The 20,774-nt window shown below is 41.9% G+C and overlaps 1 protein-coding gene across 2 annotated transcripts in view; it reads left to right on the top strand.

Moving 5' to 3' along the window:
- ssbp4 (single stranded DNA binding protein 4) overlaps nt 1–20,774 on the top strand; it is a 105,859-nt gene that overhangs the window by 20,418 nt on the left and 64,667 nt on the right. For both annotated transcript variants that reach the window (XM_035946822.2, XM_023267263.3), the window contains exons 3-4: nt 416–477; nt 11,528–11,612. In XM_035946822.2, the coding sequence (XP_035802715.1) occupies nt 416–477; nt 11,528–11,612 (147 nt within the window). The remainder of the gene's footprint in view (nt 1–415; nt 478–11,527; nt 11,613–20,774) is intronic.

Below are 20,774 nucleotides of genomic sequence, written 5' to 3'. Positions count from 1 at the left end.
GTGTGTGTGTGTGTGTGTGTGTGTGTGTGTGTGTGTGAGTTTCTGTGTGTAGAGTCATGTCAGTAGGAGTGTGTGAAGCAGGCAGTTGGTCCGTTATCTGTGACTGGATCTTATCTCGGTGTCCAGATACAGGCAGGAGCTCTGCTGGTTTGTGAGGGCAGCAGAGAGGACTGCTGCTTCAAGACAGTCACAGTTTCTTATCCACAAAACTCAGCACTGCACTGCAGATCGCCGTGCTCCTCCTCGGCCTATTTTTCCTGTCCGACTATCGCGCTGTCAGTCCGAAGTTGAGAGGACAGTTGAGCAAAATGATTACATTATGCATAAAACATGCTGCAATGCCTAATTTTTCATTTCTCCCTCCTCTGTCTTCTCCCCACCAACCCTCTTCCTCTATCCTGCTTCTGTCTCACAGATCCGATGGGAGAAGAACATCACACTTGGGGAACCTCCAGGATTTTTACACTCATGGTGGTGGTACGTATACGTTGAACTGCGCTTTTTTTCTCTTGCTTGACCACACACATTTTTTTACATTTTTTTTCCTCAACAGCTCACATTTATACGGTGGAAGTACTCCTAATGGAATGAACGAATGTGCAGGGGTGGAGAGGGACAGTAATTGCGGGGAATGCTAAGTGCATCATCTCACATATGTTTAAATGCTCTCCTCCTCATGTCGCTCTGATTGACAAGTGAGCTAACTTCCCCATCGTCTGTTATTGAAACTGGCCTCTCAGGGAAGTGTGAGCTTTCCAATCAAAGTCAAAGTCAGCAACTGATTTTATATCACAGTGGGGCAACTGAACCCCTCCTCACCACACAACTACCTCAAATTTTGTAAGTTTTGGCACAATTAAAGTATGCAAAATCAGTTGTTTGCAGTTCTTTTGTGCAGTGGATCCATGGATCTACAAACAACTTTCACTGTATTACTGCGATTGTAAAGAAAAATTTAAAAAACACAAGGATTCTAGGCAAATTTTTGGAGTTACGGCCAAGATATAATGTCTCAGAAGTAGTTCTTATGATGTTGTTTGATCACCTTTTATGGTCATCTTCAACTACCACAGTTGTATGTGGAGTTTTCATCACTTTGGGAGGAACTACATCAGCAGGTCAATCCAATATTCTGTATAAAAATAATACCTTTTTTAAAATATAAAGCTTTATTTGACCTGTACCCTGAAAAAAATAGGTAGCACACAAGTCTATCAAGTTAATCTAAATTAAGTAATGTCACTGGTTTAAGTTAGATGTACTTAAATCATCTGATTCATCTCCAATAAACTTTGTTGCAACTTGAATTTTAAAGAAACTCAATTAAAGTTTCCAGTGTTTTCAACTTACATATTTTCTTTCCCCAAACATTAAATGTTCCATTTCCTTTTCAATACTTTGTAATTCTGCTTGTGGTTGAGTCGGAGAAAAGAAATTGGATTGATGTCAGATGTACAACCCTAAAAGGAAAAGTCAACCTAATTTTTGCACTTTAACTGAAATTATAACACCACTTTAAAGGGACAAAGTGTAATCCCAAGTTGACAGAACTTAAACAAACTCACCACCATTGCTAAATCAGAAAGCCAAATTGGATTGATTTGACAGTGCTTTGCTTCAGCTGCAGCTCAAATACTCTTTTTTATTTTTTTGTGTAGAGCAACAGAAGTGAAATACATAAACCTAACCTCTGCTTATACATATTGCTGACCCACAACAAGCTACCTAACTGTTAGAACCATTGACTGTACCTAGAGAGGTTAAAACACACCTGACATGCCCACTTGGATGGAAAGCTGTTTCAAAGATCGGCTTTTTCCTCTGAAGGTGTCGTTACAAAAGCAAACGTGCCATAATTCAAGAATTCAGACACAAACATCAGCTTGTTCTCTGTTTTGTGGTGGTCAGAGTTCAACTGGTCTTGCTTGAGCTCACCGCATTGCAATCCATTGGAAGTAATGGGCTTCTGTCTGAGAAGACCTTAACAAAACGAGTTACGAGACGATTTAAAAACTGCGATGAGTGCTCGTATTTTCTGGTCAATCCATCCAAGGAGAGATTGATCATGTTCTGCTCATGAGAAACTGCCACAAATAGCTGAGTAATGAATAAAGAGAGCTGGAAGGAGAAGTAGAATACCGGGCTTCTCTTCTCCTCTCAGGCCGATCGTGACCTAAAAGTGGCTTTCAGAAAGTTCCAGGCTGGTCAGCGCAAACACAATCTGTCAGGAACGTGGGGAGGGAAGTGGGTTTTTAGACGCTATATGACCATCTGACGGGCAGTTTGGACGGAGCATAAATCCTGCTTTGTGGTTTCTAAGTGGATTTATGGTTGTTTATTTGCAATGAACATCAGTGGTAATGATCTCCTCGGGAAGGGTGAGCTACAGTGAGGCTAAAAATATGTCTTTTATGTGCGATTTTTGATGCAGATTGGGTGCTAAGGCTCTGTAAAGGACCATGTTGGTGAAGGTGGACCGAGCTACAATAACTAACTTGTTGTTGTTGTTAGAAAGTATTTTTGCCGCTCCTCTCTCCTCCAGCTCTCAGACTTTGTTTAACCTGAAGCTCTGTTTAATGGAACAAGGCTCCGAAGCGGCCGTCCCTCTTTTCTTGCAGCTTCTTTAAACAAATCTGTCAGGTCTCTTAATGCTGGATAAATAGAGGACAGTGTTTTCTATCTGCTTGGGTCAATGGGCTTATAGGCTGATGCTGTTTCTGTCTGACTAAGGAACGAGAACACGTAAATGTAGGATTTCTCCTTTTCTGACTGTCAGAAAATCCCAACTTTAACCTAACGACGGCAGGTTGAGAGGCCGAATCCTCAGCAAGGCAGCACGAGAGCCGGAGAGAGGGGATAAGAGGTTTGACAGGGTGGCTTTGTTTGTCATTCATGCTATCCTGCTCATCCCCAAAGCCCCCCGGCCGGCCCTGTGTAATAAACCCGGACATGCGGCTCCGTTCATTCATCCTCTCCGGCCCCAGTGTGTGTTGTGATTGTGCAGCCTGTTGACATGGTTCATAATGGTCCTTAAAGGGCCTGGCTTCTCTCAACCTGACAGCTCTCAATTGGACAGCTACCAGTAATACTGACAGAATGACATACACAAACATACAGTGCAGCGCAAGTTTGCTCTCGCCTCTGCCTGAACCAATAAGAGTGCTGAGGGAGACCGGCCCGCTGTGTGTGTGTTCTGCCTGTATTGATGTATTTCTGCAGTGTGGGAGATGACAGAGTGTGTTTGGCTGAGGATGAGCCGGGCAGGGCAGGCCCACGGAGCAGCGTGACCCAGCGAAGGGGCGTCTGTCTGGGCCACGTGGATACTCTCTGGGGCTGAGGGGGTCTTTTGCTGCTGGAGGAGAACCGGGAGGCAGAGTCCCCTCTCTCTCCCTGCTTCTCCTTTCCAACCTCCAGCCTCCCCCCAAAACAAAAGCTCCAGATGGTAGGAAAGCCACCAACCTCCCTCATCCCTCACCCTTCGCTCCCCCTCCCTCAACCTTTGTCTGGAGGCCTGTCCCTTTGTTTGCGGAAGAGAGACCCCCGAACGGATTAACTCTTTGCATTCCAGCTCCTTTTGTGTTAAACAGCCAAATCTAAGACCCCGACCCCACCGCCACCTCGGCCCCCCAACCCCCGCCGTCCCCTCCTCCTCCTGCTCCTCCTCCTCCTCCTCTTCCTCCTCCTCAGCACCTCGCTGGGGCTTTCTTCCCCCTTGTCTCCACCACTGTGGCTGTTTCCTGCAGGACGGCGTTGGTGGGTGGTGGGGCTTCAGAATGGCTGGGAGAACGGGGGAAGGTGGGAGGGATGTTGGGGGTGGGGGTCACTCATCCACATCTGTTGTTATGGGTGGAAGGATAAAGAAAAGGCTCAGCCAGGGCTGCAGGTGTTGATTGTGTCATTAGCTCCCTCTCTATTGGCCGCTGCTAGTTGTCTCCTCCTTATCCCGAAATCGATTGCTTTAACCAGTTTTCACTGGATGGCTGCTGAATCCTCGATGCGCATCCCAGCACACAAAACATACACACACATAAAAAAACCTTCAGCACAACAACAGCATGTACAGGATCCTCTGTTTGATAGCCTCAAGCTGAAATTCTTGTTTGTTAGGGGCAGAGAAAACAGCCAGAGCAGCCGTCCTCTGCTCCCGAACATCTCGACTGTTCTTTATAAACAGCGTTCCTCCGTTTTCTCCTCACCTAAATCATCCTTCATTCTTCTCCACTGCTGTGTTTTTTTGCTTCATATTGTGCAGTGCTCTGGACACCAAGCAGTTTCTGGCCATTTGTTTTTGCTCCTGTCACATTTTCACCCACTGTGGGCTCATTTTTCACTGCAATATCAAATCCTTCTCCTCTATAGAAACAATACAACCACAGCTAGAAGTAGAGAGAACAGAAAAAAGCCAAAGTTTAATGCCATAAATCATAAAAAATGTTGAATTTCTTTAAATATTTATTTTGCAAAAACTCAAAAACATTTTTCCACGTGCCCACAGGCGTTACCAATACTTGAAAAATGTTGACTTGATTCTCTTGATATTCACTTGATATTTTACTACAGTTGTTTTCTCTAGATATTTCTCTCTGCTGTGTCTAAACACAGCCTGCAGTTCATCCCAGCTCTGTTGAAAACTTACAGATTTTTTGTCAGACGTGTGTTAGTCACAGCTGAGTCACTAATAGCTTCATAGCTGCACCAAAAAGTGCAGAATTCTTTTTTTTCTTTACACAATCTAGTTAGTGCAAACTGCTTATTTTGGTGAATAAGAAATGTAGAGCAAAATGATTTTGATGAAATATCTCAATTTTAAGCTAAGGTTTAATTAAATTTTCAGAAAAAATGACACATTGCAATTGCTTAGTTCAAGGACTGTCAAAACATTAAAAATCTGTTGACTCTTCCTGTTTTTTTCTTGACCATTTCCTGCTCTGGTAAATGGTGCAATTTTGTAGATTTTTAGAAATGTAACATATCTTTCGAACCCACAGAGGGTTAAACTGTAAATATAAGCAATTTCTAGTTTGAAAAACCATTAACATGAGCCTTATAATTGTAATTCCAAACCAGAGATGGACCACCAATGGTAAATAGAATTCAATGTGAACACTAATGCAGTACAAGCAGTGAGAACTTTAAAGAAGCTACACACTGTTTGCATTGATTTGTAATGCTCCACTTGTGTAATGAAAGAAAAGCGTGGCTACGAGGCTACTTCTGAGTGTAGCCATGTTAGTACGATTAGTAGAATTTAGGACAAAATATGGGACTTTGGAGCAAACATACGTTGTAGAAATGGAAAGTTTCCTGTTCTTCTAATTCACCATTATGCGAATCCAGCACGTTCAAATTTAAGTTGAAGAGAAATGTTCTCATTTACAGTCAATTCAGATATTTTCTGAAATCATCGGTAACACCTGACAGTTTGGAAGAATTAAGGCCGATTCATGGTTTCCTGATTCTTCTGTGCTGATTGATGCAGGCTTTGAAAATGTGGTTCTGGCCATAAAGCAGCTGCTTCCATCTTCTACATAGATGTATTGCTCTAAATGTTGAGCACAGAAAAGTGAATGCAACTCCTGGGGATGTTTCTGAAAGGTTTGCCGTGACTTTTTTAAGGATATAACAGCCACTTACAGATTGTGCTGTAGTGGAATGTCAGTGTGATTATTCCTGACGTAGCAGCAATCAAAGCACCTGAAGTCCGGCAGAGATTGCTTCAAATGCAGCTCTTCCGATGATGTATTATAAAGGTGTGGATCACATAGAATCTCCTTTCCTGGTGCATGTGCAGTCGATGCGCTTCCAGTGGGTACAGTCTACGCAACGACAAATTTTTGGCTGGACACGACTGTCCATAGAAGTGTCCATGCAGGTCCTTGCATGCAGGACTTTGACAAGGAAAGCATGAATTGGCCTTTAGGGCTGGGTCACACAACCACTTATAATAGCTCACAGTGGCAAAGTAAACCTGCACAGACCTCTTGTATTGAGTCAATTAGCATTGTTGACCAATTGCACACCCTCTTGACAGCAGTGATGTTTGAGAGAATAGAAGCTTGGGGAGTTCAAAACAGAAGAATCTTTAATATTCACGGTATCATGTAAATTTAAGACCACTGCTCTGCAGAAGAGTTGCAGCATGGCTCGCGGAAGCAGGAGAAGATAGTAGCCTATAAATATTTCTAAGTATTCACCACCTCACCAAGCTTCCAGCACTTCCTGTTTTGCATCGATTTGTCAATTACTTTTGCTACTTTTCCTGTATGATCGAGTTTTTTTTCTGTTTGTTTTTTTTACCTGTCTGGAAGATTTGCCAGCCATAATTTAGACAACTTCATGTTTTTCCTTTTAAGCCGCCAGTCTTTCCACAGTGACAGTTGCTGTATTTATTAGCCCCAGTCCAAAGGGAGCGCTCCTGATTTACGTGGCACGGCGGTGTTGTTGTTTCCTCCTGCAGTCTGAATGCGTCGGTGCTACCAGGAGAATAGCTGCTGCTTGAGTCGAGGTAATAAAGACAGCTGAGAGGGTTGTGTTTCCCCACCTCCGCTCTTTGATCGCAGCATTTTGTCCCATTAAGAAGAGTCTGTTGTGATACGAAGAGCATGGCTAGCTCTCTGTAACTTTATTTTTCTTGGTTCTTTCTGGTACTCTCCATCTGTCTCCATCTTAATTTCTGTCTTTCCTGACCGACTGACTGACTGACACACAGGATTATCATATAGACCTGCCTCCAGCAGCCTCTGTTTCTTCTTACGTCTTTGTTTGCTCTTCTTATTATAATGGAAAAGCACATTGTAACCACTGGCTTTGTCAAACCACAGTTAATTGCGAATAATTATCATGATGGCATTTAATTTTAGTAATTGTCTTCTTCTGGACGGCTGGACGCTAATCCCCATCTCCTCTGTTCTGGTGTTTATGTGCTGACGGTGCCATCTCATGTTTTTTAAGCCTTATTTCTCATTTGTATAAAAAAAAAAAGAAGAATTTGCATGACCCCCAAGCTGCAGTTTAAATCTCTCCTGCGACACCTCAAAGGAAGAGCGGTTAAACTTTCCATCCTTGATGCAGAGTTGGGTTTGCTCAGACACCAGTTACTTCCCATAATACCATTAAGAGCTTCCCATGATGAGATGATTAGATTGAAATGATTAGATAATTGGATAGAAATTTTGCTATTACAAGGGTGTGCAGAGTACAAGATTTCTTGCAGATTGCTGGCACTAATTAACTGCGAATGTTGACTTTCCAGATAATTTCTAAAGATTAGTGTCTCTGAAAAGGATGTGACAACAACTATGACATGGATTTTCCATCTAAATGTGGGTGGCTTTGTCAAGTTAGAGCTAACAATGTTTCCATCCCGACTTTACCTGGATTCATTTTAGCAGCACATGTTCAGTAGATGGGAACTGACTTTTTTTCCTGATTGCACTCTGACCCTAAAAAGTTTGCAAAAATCTGTGTCTAATTAGGGCAATGTTTAATTTAGTTTGCTGATTTTATACCTCCTCAGATCTTCTGCTTCTTGTTCAAACTTAATGGAGAAAAATACATCCTTTATCTTGCTTCTGCATTTATTCTCATCCACACACTGGAAAAAATGCTCCTCTCAAAACAAGCCAAAAGACTTATTTCAATCAACTTTTACCTTGACATAAGTGGAAAAAAATCTGCCAATAGAACAAGTGAAAAATGGCTTGGTAAGATTTCTTGAAATAAGATATGATATTTAGAATATTGAGATCTCAAAACTAGCTGGGCAAACCTCATTTACGGGCAACAAAAAATAGTGTTTCCTTGTCTGAAAAAAATCCAAGTTGCCTGTTGGTCTCAGCTGAGTCACTCATGGCTTCTCATTTGTTTAGAAGAATGCAGAATTTCTATTATTATTATTTTACAGATATCTAGTCAGTAAATCTGTCTTAATTTCTGGTAATTTTTAAAGTAAGAAATATCCCAATTTTAATTTGGTTAAACATTCCAGTGGAGCTACTCTTCACATATGATCTTCACACCTTCTTTGCTTCTCGTTTTGAATCCATGTATAAAAATGCATCCTTTGTCATCCACATAAAATAATATTACAATACTGAAAGTCTTGTGTGTTTAGTCTCGTCCACAGCGATCCTGCTTCAGATTATGCAGAGGGACAGAATGAGATTTCCTTGCATGGCTCAGACAGACGCGGGTCAGCTGTTCAAATTGCAATAATATTTCAGACTTCACAGGCCAGGAGATGTTAGATCACCTTACCCCAACCCTGCGCCTGCACCTGGTCGTGTCTTTTCCGTAACAAACTCTAACCTGCGTCGCATTTCATTTCCCTGAGAGCTGATTGGATTTGCGATGGTCGCGCCTTCTCGCTGCGTCTCGTCTCTGACGGAGCAGCAATCTCTTTAACACCAGCCGATAGATATGATAATGTACACTGGCTTTATTGTCGCGTGACAGAAGGGCAGCAGAACACACACCATGTGTTCGTCGCTCCCTGTTCCTCGGTGCCCTCCTTGTCTAGGAAGGACCTCAGAGCTCACTGAGTGCCTCAGGGCACCAGCTCTGTCTTTTAATCTTTAAATACTTTCATAAGACATTTCTATTTTAGCTCATATGCTTTGAGAGGTTGCTAGTACGTGCCGCAGGGTCAAAATTTACTGTTTATTGTTTTTTTTTATTTTTAGGACAGCTATTGTTGCACTTATGTTTCCTCAATGCCCTCAAAATAACAAAATCTGAACTCAATAAAGCAATGTGTAGATCAGTGATCAACAGGGTTTTATAATTCAGGAGATAATAAGAGCGAAAATCAAACATCCAGGAGAATGAAAAATGACCAACATGTGACAGGGTGCTACTGAGCAATTCTCTGACAGTTATGGGTGATCAGCTAATATTTTCTGCTCCATTTCGCAGTCTGTCATATCAAGTGTCACGGCTGCTCCTAACATCAGCACAAAGAATGCATGTAACAGTTTATTTGCACCTCTACATGGCAGCAAGAATTTCCTCCCATGTGTTCAGCAGTTCTCTTTTTTCTTTACATAAGCTGTCCATGAAATCAATATCTGGAGGAAGGTGAACTCCTTAATGTGGACCGGCTTAGGCAGTACTTAATTTCAGCGCAGTAATTAAGGGTCCATTTGGAGTGGGATTGGTCTAATTAACTAATATGAGTACGGCTGATTGGGCAGTAAGTAACATAATCACAGCTGATTGGTCAATAACCTGCAGGTCGGCGGGGCTGCCTGAGAGGAACATGTGGAGGTCCTTCCTGGTAAAAGCTCTTTGGCTCTGAGCTGCAGAGGGAAATGTGTCGCGTATCTGATTTACACGGCTTTTTAATACCGAGTATCAAACCTCAATACTTCCTGAGTGCTGACTGAAATGAGTCTATAGTGCTGAGTAGTAGACACTCAGTGCGCTAATTGATAAGTTGATCAACAGCAATTCAATTAACCTTCTGAACCCAAAGCAATTTCTGTGCAGTTTTTGCTCCTGTCACTATTTTTAGTCACTGTGGGCTCATTTTTCTAGAGTAATATAAAGTCCTGCACCTCTATAGAAACGGCACAACCATGGCTAGAAGTAGAGAAAACTCAAACATGTCTCCTGTACAGTATAACAGTTAGAATCCCGAGATAGAACATTTGTTGTTGTTGTTTTATAACTAACATATTTCCAATACTGGGAAAAATAGTGGATCTGCATGGTGTAGAGATTTCACAATTTAGATTTTAAAATTGTTTCCACATTTGTCTCCTATTCGTTTTGTGTAAGCACAGCCTGCAGTTCAGGTGAAAAGTCTTTTAATGTCATAGTTGAGTCACTAATGGCTTCTTGGTTGTACTGAGGAGAAGAGAGTTGTTCAGTAAATTGTAAAAGCAAAAGTTGAGAGTGTTTATTTTACAAAAATTTAACAAAATGGAACCAACATTTACTGTTCAAAAGTTTGGGATCAGTTATTTTTGAAAGAAGAGCATTATTTTCAATGAAGATAACATTAAATTAATCAGAAATCCAGTCTAGACATTGTTAATGTGGTAAATGACTATTGTAGCTGGAAACAGCTGATTTTTAATGGAATATCTCCATAGAGGTACAGAGGAACATTTCCATCAACCATCACTCCTGTGTTCTAATGCTACATTGTGTTAGCTAATGGTGTTGAAAGGCTCATTGATGATTAGAAAACCCTTGTACAGTTATGTTAGCACATGAATGAAAGTGGGAGTTTTCATGGAAAACATGGAATTGTCTGAGTGACCCCAAACTTTTGATCAGTAGCGTACGCTACCAATACTTGGAAAATAGATGGTTTCCCTAGATAATATAGATATTTTACTGCGCATATGTTCATGTTGTTTCCACACTCGTCTTCTCTCTGTTCTGGGTACACTGCCTGCAGTTCAGCCTAATTCAGCCAAAATTCAGAATTTTTGTGTTGTGATTGTTGGTCAGAGTTGAGTCATTCATGGCTTCTTGGTTGCTCCCAAAATACAGAATTATAACTTTTTTGGAGAATATAATTAGTAGAAATGGTGTATTTCTGGCATTTTTTAAAGTGAGACTTACGTAGAAAGATTATTTGATGAAATATTACAATTTAAAGCTAAAATGTGATTAAATCTCTTAACGGAACTACACATCACATATGATTCACTCAAGGACCGTTGGAAAGTTGAATAATCCTATGGTTCTTTCAGTTTCACCAGTTTCATGCTTTGATGTATGGTATAATTTTGGAGATTTTCTTTAAAACCTGCCAACAGCTTTATGGGGTTAAGTTATGATATTCAGCATCTCAAATGTCAATATTTGTGGTTTTCTTAATTCTCTGTTACAATTCAAGAAAATAAGATATGTCAGCTTTTGGAAAGTTGTGGCAACAATAGTGAGGCAGATTACTAGATTTATCAATACTAAACTGTTAGTTACAGCTTTTGGATATCATTGTACGCTTTGCAGTTTTTGTTTGCACACTTTTTGGTCACTTATTTTCTTATTTCTATCATAATGTTGTTAATTTTTCAGCATTTTCTGAAGTTAAAGAGGATGTTCCCACACACTGTTCTTTCATTCAGGACACTGACTCAGTCGAGATCTTTATCATGAGAAGTTGTTCTTTGGCTGCTAATGTTCAGATGACTGCTATCATTAGAGCTCATGAATAATATATAACATTGACAGTGGCAGATTTTCGGTCTATGTTTGAAAAGTTTGGCCTGCTTTGTCAAATGAGCAAAATGGGCTGAGAAAGGTTATTATTGTGAGGACAACGAACATATCTCTAAAGTTTAATTGAGCATTCTACCAAAACACCTGCTTTCTACTCACGATACCGACAAAATTCAAATGAAATCTAATTTTACTTTAAAAATATCTGTGTGGATTTGCTGCAGTTCCATCAGTTCATTTTCACCACTCATTGCACTGTCTGCAGACGTGTCTATATCTGCACCAGAAACCATAATATGTGTTTGGATCTGAGAGTGAAGTGTCTAACTGCTGTCTTGTCCTGTGTGCACAGTGTATTCTGGGATCTGTACTGCGCTGCCCCGGACCGGAGGGAGACATGCGAACATTCCAGCGAGGCCAAGGCTTTCCATGACTATGTGAGTGAACTTCACCAACCCTCCTGCGGTGCACGAAGGGGGCACAAGCATGCACACATCCAGCCTCACTTCCACATGCTTGTGTGCACACGTGGTCAGAGCGTGTATCAGAAAGAAGGGACGATTCTACCTCAGATAATGCTGCTGGTTCTTGTTTTGACATGTCTGCTTTTTTAATGTCTGCTGCAGCCTCTGTTTTGGATGGGACAGACAGCGAGCCAGACGTCTGAAATAGCATTGCTTTTAAAAAATTCAGCACCTATGAACACCGCTTCTATATTTTATGGGAAAGCCCTCAGACTCCCAGCTTTGAATTTTTAACGTCTAATAGAGAGGCTTGTGGCGTTCTATAACTGTAATTTGTTTCGACTGGATATCTAGCTCAGCTGGTGGCTTCCTGAAAAACGCCGACCTCCCCCTCAGGTCCTGTTTTCCCGGAGGTGAAAGGTCAGGGTGCTGCCCGGCTATTTATTGGTCCACTCATGGCTTCAGTAAAGGTCAAATCGCATGAAGCAGCTGGTTGATCACACGAGCACATTAACACACACGATGGATATACACAGAGGACACATTTGGTGGGAGGCCGGCGATGCTAGTTGCAGCTACGGGGGCTGGACCGGGTGATGAAAGGTCAGGGTCCGTGGCCTCCTTGCTCCTTGACCCTCTCGTCTTCTGAAGAGTCGATCAGCAACATATCGAACACACACCAACACACATATGCAACTAGATCGTGCTGCAAACTGCAAATGAGTTTTGGGATGGGATTTAAGCTCCTCGCTTTCTGTCAGAATGGATTCCTGCTCTTCACCTGGAGTGTCCCTGCACTGTAATAAATATTTACATTATGTTACCTGATTTATATTGGAGTAAGGATTACATGGTTGTGCGGATGTTGACCGGCCAGGCTGCTTCGGCTGCGAGATTATCATTCCACCTGGGCAGAAGTTAAACCTGAAATGGATTAGAGGTGCTATTCTTACCGTTTCATTCAGGCTGTTTTAGCTGGTAGCCAGTCACCCGTTCAGTCGAACTCTCTTATGAGGTTTGACGGCAAAAAGTGTGAGCGCTTGTCAGCTGAACAGATTACATTTGTTGTGCGTGTAGTGTGCATGTCTGTGTGGGCACTAGTTGATGTGTGTGTCTCCATGCCTGTCTGTGTGTGTGTGTGTGCATGTGTTGGACCACCATAAGATTAATTACATGGTTAATTAAACCTAGTAGTTAATTAAATCTGACAACTGTGTCTAATTAATCTAAATGCCATATAATTTCCTACACCTTTCTCCAGAGGTAGGCCAGCTGGATACCTGCATGTCAGCTCTTTAACGGCTCCGGTTTGACAGCCCTGGTCAATAAACGGCTGAACTTCAAGCTTCAAGTTCTGCCGCCGCCTAAGACGCGTTTAGTTTCAGTCTTTGGCGACATAAATCAGTCAGGTGAGCGTCAGAATCACTATTACTGCTGTTTAGTTGACCAAACGGTCGAGATTTCGCCTTAAACTGCACGTCAGAGCTAAAATTGTTCATGCAAATGAGACAGAAGAGACGATTTTGTTGCATTTCAAACCTCACTCAAGTTCAAAAGGTCATATATGTTGCACCAAGGGGGCAGATTTGTGATGTTTTCACTTCCTAATATGCAGTTTCCCTTTGATGTAGCGTTGAAGTTGGAAAAACAATGTTTTTTGGTATTACTGTATGTACACCTTTTCTTAAAAAGATGTGAAATTCTGACTAAATTTGGGATGTAGACTTGGAAAAAAATGAAGCAGTGTCTCTGAATAGCATTTAGCTTCACAGCAGGAGTCGGTAATGACTGAGCCGGGGGGCTGCTGCTGCTTTTTAGTGATCTTACTTTATAATAAAAGGATACTATGAATTTTACCTTGTTTGCTTGGCTTGATTGTTGGTGATAGATGTAGAATTTCAGGTTTAATCCAGAGCAGTGGTCGACAGTGAAGCGTGACATGACGTGCCTGCACAGAGGGTGTGGCGGAGGCTCTGACAACAGCCCAACGCAGGAGCACATGTGCTTTTGTGACTGTTGCCGTGCATGTGTCTTTGTGCGACGGGGAGGGAGGGTGTCGGGGTCGAAGCGTGTGAATCCCCAGGGTGGAGAGGGGTCTGTCTGTCTCTGATTAACTCTGGCTCCTCGGTCCCCGCAGACCGACGGCCTGATCAAGTCTCTATCACGGCCCCTTGCTGATAATGGCTCCCTCATTCCCCCGAGTCCAGCCGGATCACAGAGTGAAAAACAACACGGCTCCCAGGAGTCGCACACACTCCGCTCTGTGTGTCGCTCAGCGGGAATAGTGAAGGAGGAATGTGTACGAGATAAAACCGGGATTTGTTTTTATTTGTGTTTTCTAAAAAATATATCATTTACGCTCCTCTCAGCAGCCATCGTGTCAGTTTGTTGCAGATGACGGTGAGAAAATATCAGCGGTGTGATGCAAAATTGATATTTACAAATGCAGTTTGCTTATTTGTTTCCTCGAACTAATTTGGTTGCTAGGCAACATTGAGCCGGAGTACAGTCTTAGTTACAGATTTGGTTTTGGCTCGGCAGTTTGGCTGAATTTGGCCCGGTTTGAAGGCACCTCTTACTCAGCCCCGTCCTACTGGCCCCCACTGAGAGCAATGATGTAGACTTTGTGGACTCTCCAGTTTGGGAAAGATAATGGAATATAATGTGCTAATCCTCAGATCTGGGGACTGGTTGACAGCTAATCCAGGGGAATGTGGTGGGATTGGAGCCCTGGCCACACTCCCAGAACTGGAGGCCTCTGACTAGCTGGATAGCTGGTTGGCTTCACCCTTGAATGGCGAATCTGCTATCATAGACACTCGAGCTCACACATAAACACTCCCACATGCAGCCACGCTTGTGTGCATATCACACACCCACACTCTTATGCAAATGAACACACACGCTCAAAGTGAGCGAGATGATACTGTATCATAAAGAGCTGGAACAGCCTGAAGTCTTGTACCTCTGTAAAGCAATTTAAGTGTTCTCTCTTGTCGTCTTAATTGTTGGAGTTGTGTTTCTGTCCTTCCTCTTCACGTTGCCTTTTAATCATGTTTATTCCCTAAAAGAGATCTGCTCATCTTATGGTCCTCTCTTCTGCTGGAATTTGGATGTTCCTCAAAAGAGCACTTTGTTGAGGAAATGCGTTTGATTATAAGAACATGGCACGTCTTTAGTAACTCAATAGGAATGATTAAAGCACATGAGCTTTGTGATGTAGAAAGCGTGCATATTGACGGGCGGGCGCACACACACACACACTGAGTATTGTTGTTCACGTTAAATCCGGCAGAAGAAGAATGAGTCTCTGTTTTCTCCGTCTTTGACACACATGCATGCTCTTGCAATCACAGACAAACAGTCTTTCAGGGAAGCGATACACTCGGCCTTGTTGTTGCAGACGTTTTGCTTCGCCCCAGCCAGAGGTCGCCACCCCAAACATCTGCGATTCGTGCCAATCCGGGTTCACTGCCTGCGGAGTGTCACAGATTTAGTGCCACAAGTGCGTCATTCACATCGCAGTGCTTCACTGACTCCACTCAGCTCCTGGCTTACTGATGAAAAGTGTCACGATAATGGTCGAGATGCAGGACTCAAATATGAGGACGTGGCGCTTTTTTTTTTTTTTTTTTAGAGCGTTGCACCTTGTCCAAAAAAGAAACTATTAAGGAAACCAGTATGGATATAAAATGATCAATTAGCTGATTGATTGACAGAAAAATCATGAGGAATTCTGAAAATCATCATATATTAACAGTGATATCTTTAATTTTCTCGTTTATTGTTATTGCAACTTCAATGTCTTTTGGTTTTTTGACTAACTTTGTGACAAAACAAGCAGTTTGAGCCTTGAAATGGACCTTAACATTGCTACTTTCAATTAGTCTACAGATTATATAGTTGATTAATGTCTAAAAATATCAGAAATTAGTGAAATATGCCCGCTATTATTTTCAAAGAACAAGGTGATGTCTACAAATGTCTTGTTTAATCTCATCAAGACTCCAAAATTCATTTTAATATCATATAAGACATACGATGTGACTGAAAACATTGTGTTATTGCATTTTAGATGCTCAAATAATACAACATCTGTCATTCAGGGGATTGACTCAAAACCAGCTATTTGACCATTGAAATTGAGCTTCTATTCTATTCTATTCTATTCTATTCTATTCTATTCTATTCTATTCTATTCTATTCTATTCTATTCTATTCTATTCTATTCTATTCTATTCTATTCTATTCTATTCGTCTGCAGATTATATTCCTGATTAATGTCCACAAAATGTCAGAAAGTAGTGAAATATGTTCACCATTGTTTTTCAAAGAATAAGTAGATGTCTACAAATGCCTTGATTTGTCTGATTAATCCATTTTAATATCATTTAAGACATATAATGTGCCGAAAAAACATTTATTTATTATTATTTTTATTATATTTAGATGCTGAAATAATCCAGCATTTGTTGTTTTTCCTTGAGAGATGACTCTGAACAGCCATATGAGCAGTGAAGTTGAGCTTGTAAATGTTAAAAAGATGCATCTATTATTTTCAATTAGCCTGCAGATTATACTCTTGATTAATGTCTAAAAAATGTCATAAAATTGTAGAACATGTCAGCCATTGTTTTTCAAACAAAAAGTTGACGCCTCCAAATGCCTTGTTTTGTCTGATTAAGACTCCAAAATTCATTTTTTATATCATTTAACATCATTTTAGATGCCGCAATAATCCAACATTTGTTGTTTTTTGCTTAGGAAATGACTCCAAAGATTAATGGATTATCAAAATGCTTCTGTCAGATGAACGATTGATTAAGCAACTAGCTCTAAATCGATTAATCCAAATAAATAGATACGGAGAATAAGTGCAGTAGCCCTAATCTGATGCGTTCCCAGCGTGTAGTCGCACTGTGGATGGATGGAGATGCTCTGCTGGCTGTTGCCTGGGGATTCTTGGAGAGGGTTAAACATTTATTAGGTTCGACCACAGTAACAGGTGGCACGAGGGGAGGAGCTGCACACTGTAAACAACCGCTGATGGCCGAGCCTTTGTCTGGACGCCGTGTGTGATTTTTTTGTGTTTTCCATCACTACGTTTGCCTCACCAGGTGCCTTATTTTAGCGCCACACGTCCACTAAAACCTCCCCTTTTCCTTGTCAAAGCAGCCTTTGTCCCCTTTTTTCTTTTTCTTCTTTTCTCTCAAAGACAAAATTTACTCATCCTGCACCGTTTTTCCTGCTTCAATTCTTCTCAGGTCTTTTTCGCCGCCTTCCTTCGCCGTCCTCCAGCCCCCCTCCTGCTGCTCTTTCTTTCCTTTCCTCTCTGTTTCCACGCTCTCTTTCTTATTCCTCCCCCTCTCTCCCCCGTCCCTCCCTCCCTCCCAGAGGAGATTGATTGGGTAATCTGGCTGGGTGCCAGCGGTGCCCGCTTCCTTGCTCGGGGGAAGGAGAGAAGCGGGGGCGACATGACGACATGCAGGAATAATAATAACATCCATAATATAGGCAGAGTAGGTATGGATGGAGGGAAGAAAGAGCAGAGGAATGGAGTCTGCGTTGGCACGGCGATATCTTCTTCATACAGATTCTCCTGGCTGTTTCCAGTTTAAATATAGCCTACACACACACACACACAAGCAGCATGCCACAGCATTATGTCTCCATTCCTGTCCGTTCTCTGTCTTTTTCTGCCTCTCCGCCGCCGCCACCTCCTCCGTTCACGCCTGTGCCGTCTTTTAATATCAAACAGTGCGTGGAGTGCAGGCTGCAGGCAGACGGGCGTCGAGCGAGAGGACGCTGTCTTTGTGTGCCGTTTGTTTACCGTTGTTACAGTCTAAATGAAAAAGGCCAGTCGGCTCCTCTGTCTGTGTATACCTTCTCCCTATCTGAGAGAGGCAACAAAGCCTGAAAGTGCTGCCCTCAAGCTGTGTGTGTGTTCGGCTGGAGGTCTGTAAGTGACAGAAACAGAAGATCAAATATTGTTTATGATTCCCTTCCTTCCAGGTTCATTCTGGGCAAGCTTAAAGCGAGCTGTGGTTCCGCATTTGATCTCGACTCTCTGTAAGCAGCAGCTCTTGGATCTCGTGTTTGACAGGGACAGACAGGGAGACGGACAGATGGAGACAACAATCCGGGGACGGAAGACATGTGACGGAGGAGAAGGAGAGGTGGAAGGCAAAGGGGAGTTTGGAGAAAGAAGGGAGGGAGAAAAAAAGAGGCGTCTGAAGGCACCAGGGACTCTGTTTGAAGTCTGCATTTTCCGTAGTTTATCTGAGTTTGGGTACTAGCTGTGCATTGCATCCTGGTAGCCGGAGCAGCGTAAATGCCATCAATCCGACTGAGCAAAGTTATTGTAGAAGCCAAGCCCCGCAGCGTTTACTTTCCCTCCTCGCATGCAGATTTCCAACCCCAGTCCCATTTAATTTCCCTAACCCAGTTACCCATGAATACCCTCTTAGTTGCAACATCATCATCCATAAAATTTAAACGAATGCTTTAAATGAACACTACATTCTGGGAAATAGTGGAAGAAAACTCCTCGGAGGCATTTGTTTATCTCTCCCAGTGAAACCAGGGTGAATGCTGCCAATTCTGTTTGAGTTTAGTCATTTTCAGAAAATAAATTATGGTTCAATAATTAAAAAGAGGGGGAACATTCATCACTCGTTTGCCTAGACTGTAACCGGTACACTGTGGAGAATTGAAGTGAGCAATTTGTCAGGGGGGGTTTCAAGTTTGAGGGCGACCTTCCATGTCGGAGGTGTCTGTGATGCTTCTCCTGCCAAAGCCTGCATCTCCTGACTGTGTTCAGATGCTCAGCACACACTCGCTCACCATCTTTGAAGTTCCCTGACACTGGCGACTCTCAAACCACATCCACCTATCCGTTTATCCATTGTGTAAAAACACACTGTCCTGCACAAAATGGCATAAATTACTGCAATTATGATGCCTCTGCTGTCTTAGCTTCTGCTTAGTTTGAACTTTCCTCCGGCAACCTGTGCTGACTTTGTGTTTCTTTAACTTTGTGTACCAAGTCGCAGCCGAGAGGGCAGAACAACCCGGTATAAGGTTATGACGATGTGCGGTAGCTGCGGATTTAAAGGAATTTTACTACTTAACTGTTTCACTAAGTAAATTTCTTCCAAGCGGAGCGACTCTCCTCGTCTCCAGTCGACTCGTGCAGCTGTGGAGCTCCCTGTTCCCTGTTCACAGAGAAAAGCTTAGAGCACTCCATTACTGCCGCTCCTCATTAGGTGTAAAACAGTGACGGTGGTTATGAGGATTGTCAGGCAGATCCCAGGGAGTGAAACCTATCTTTAAACATACACTCCTGTTGGTTAACTCTGGGAGTTGAGAAGCCATTTTCTCCCTCTCACACCAAGCCTCAAAATTAAATCAGCTCACCCTGCAGCTGCTGTAGTGGACGTAATATGAGAAAAAGTTAGATTTTTAAGTCAGGCTTGATTGCTTGCTGTTGCTGTTCCACGGGTGCAGGTTCACCGTCTGCTGAGGAGCTTCATGTTTGGCAAACTGCAAGTTGAGAATAGAAAGAACTGGGACATTGTACAACATGAAACTGACTGAGTGTTAAAACAGAATTGCATATGGATAATGCCATTAAGTGCATTGCTGCATCTTAGGTGAAAGAATGGAATCCACAAATATAAAATATAGTCCATATTTGTGGATTTTTATATAAGGCATACACAGGCATGCTCTCAACCCCAAGCTGCTTCTGGGTGTTTTTTGCTCCTGTCACGTTTTTAGTCACTGTGGGCTCATTTTCTTACTTTAATATGAAGTCCTGCACCTCTATAGAAACAACACAGCCATGACTAGAAGTAGAGAGAACTCAGAAATACCTTTTATGCAGTATGAGGCAGGTATAATGTCATATACCATAAAAAATGAACATTTAATTCCTCTGATTATTTATTTTGAAAAAATTTTTAAAAGTTCAGCTGTAAAGTTTGTTACAATTGAGTCACCACTGGCATTGCAGTTGCATCAAGGAGCACAGATTTTTTTGGTTTCTTACAGAATATTGTACATGCAACTGGTTTATTTTGGCACGTTTTAGAAAAGCCATGCAAAATAACATGAGTTTGATGAAACATCACTATTTTATGCTAAGATTTGGTTAATTTTCCTAATGATGCTGAATGTCACAGATGAGACATTTGAGAATCATTGTGAAGTCAAAAGTCAGAAAAATGTTTCAGTTTTGATAATTTGTGGCTCCAGTAAATAATTTTGATGATTTTTTAAAAAATCCTAACACACCTTTCAAACTCATCAGTATTCACCAGTGTTGCTTTAATTGTCTCCTCATTGACTGATGTTCAGTTTTAGCTTCCTTTAAGAAAATACGTCACTAATTTCGCAGTGTCTTTTGTTCAACCTTGAGATGGCGAAGAAAGTTAGCAAATGTATGGTCCTAAGCATCAACATTTTTACCAAAGTCAAACCTTTACTGATCTGGACTGTGGTTGAGGGGATGTGTCCTTCTTCTAACACCACAATGGTTTGTGCTGTGGGGTCTTGTCACAGTATCTTATTGTGGTACTAATTAGAAATCAGATGTATTGCACCTGAGAAGCTGAGGTCAGACCTGGTTCAGCATGTATGATGTGCTACCAAAACAACTTTCTAAGATACAAAAACTGTTTCTAAATTACCTTTATTAACAAAAAGGAATCAACGTCATTGCAACGTTCAGAACTGATCAAAAGATTACTCAGAAAGTGTTGCGGTCAGCAAGAAAAACAATGGTCAGCCTTTTACCTTCAGTCCTTCTGTTTACACACAGGTGAACAGGTCATATCTACTAGATCTGTGACCCCACTTTCTAAATCATCCCCAAAACATCACAAACATTAATATTGTCAAAATACAAACCAATTCATGGCCCCTACAGGTGTTTTTACCCGCACTGCTGCCACCACAGAACAGTTTACATCCTTTTTGCCTTTGACTGTTGTACTTAAACCCCACAAAACTTAATACAGCCACTTTTGCAACCAGGATAACGTCACCACAGCTCACAGACCAACATTCATGTCATGTCATTCATAACTTCATTTCCCCTGACATGTGCTTTTTGTGTAACTTCGCAGTAAAACA

The sequence above is a fragment of the Amphiprion ocellaris genome, chromosome 2, assembly GCF_022539595.1.
Source record: "Amphiprion ocellaris isolate individual 3 ecotype Okinawa chromosome 2, ASM2253959v1, whole genome shotgun sequence".
Classification (NCBI taxonomy): domain Eukaryota; kingdom Metazoa; phylum Chordata; class Actinopteri; family Pomacentridae; genus Amphiprion; species Amphiprion ocellaris.
This window is presented reverse-complemented; position numbering and strand designations above follow the sequence as displayed.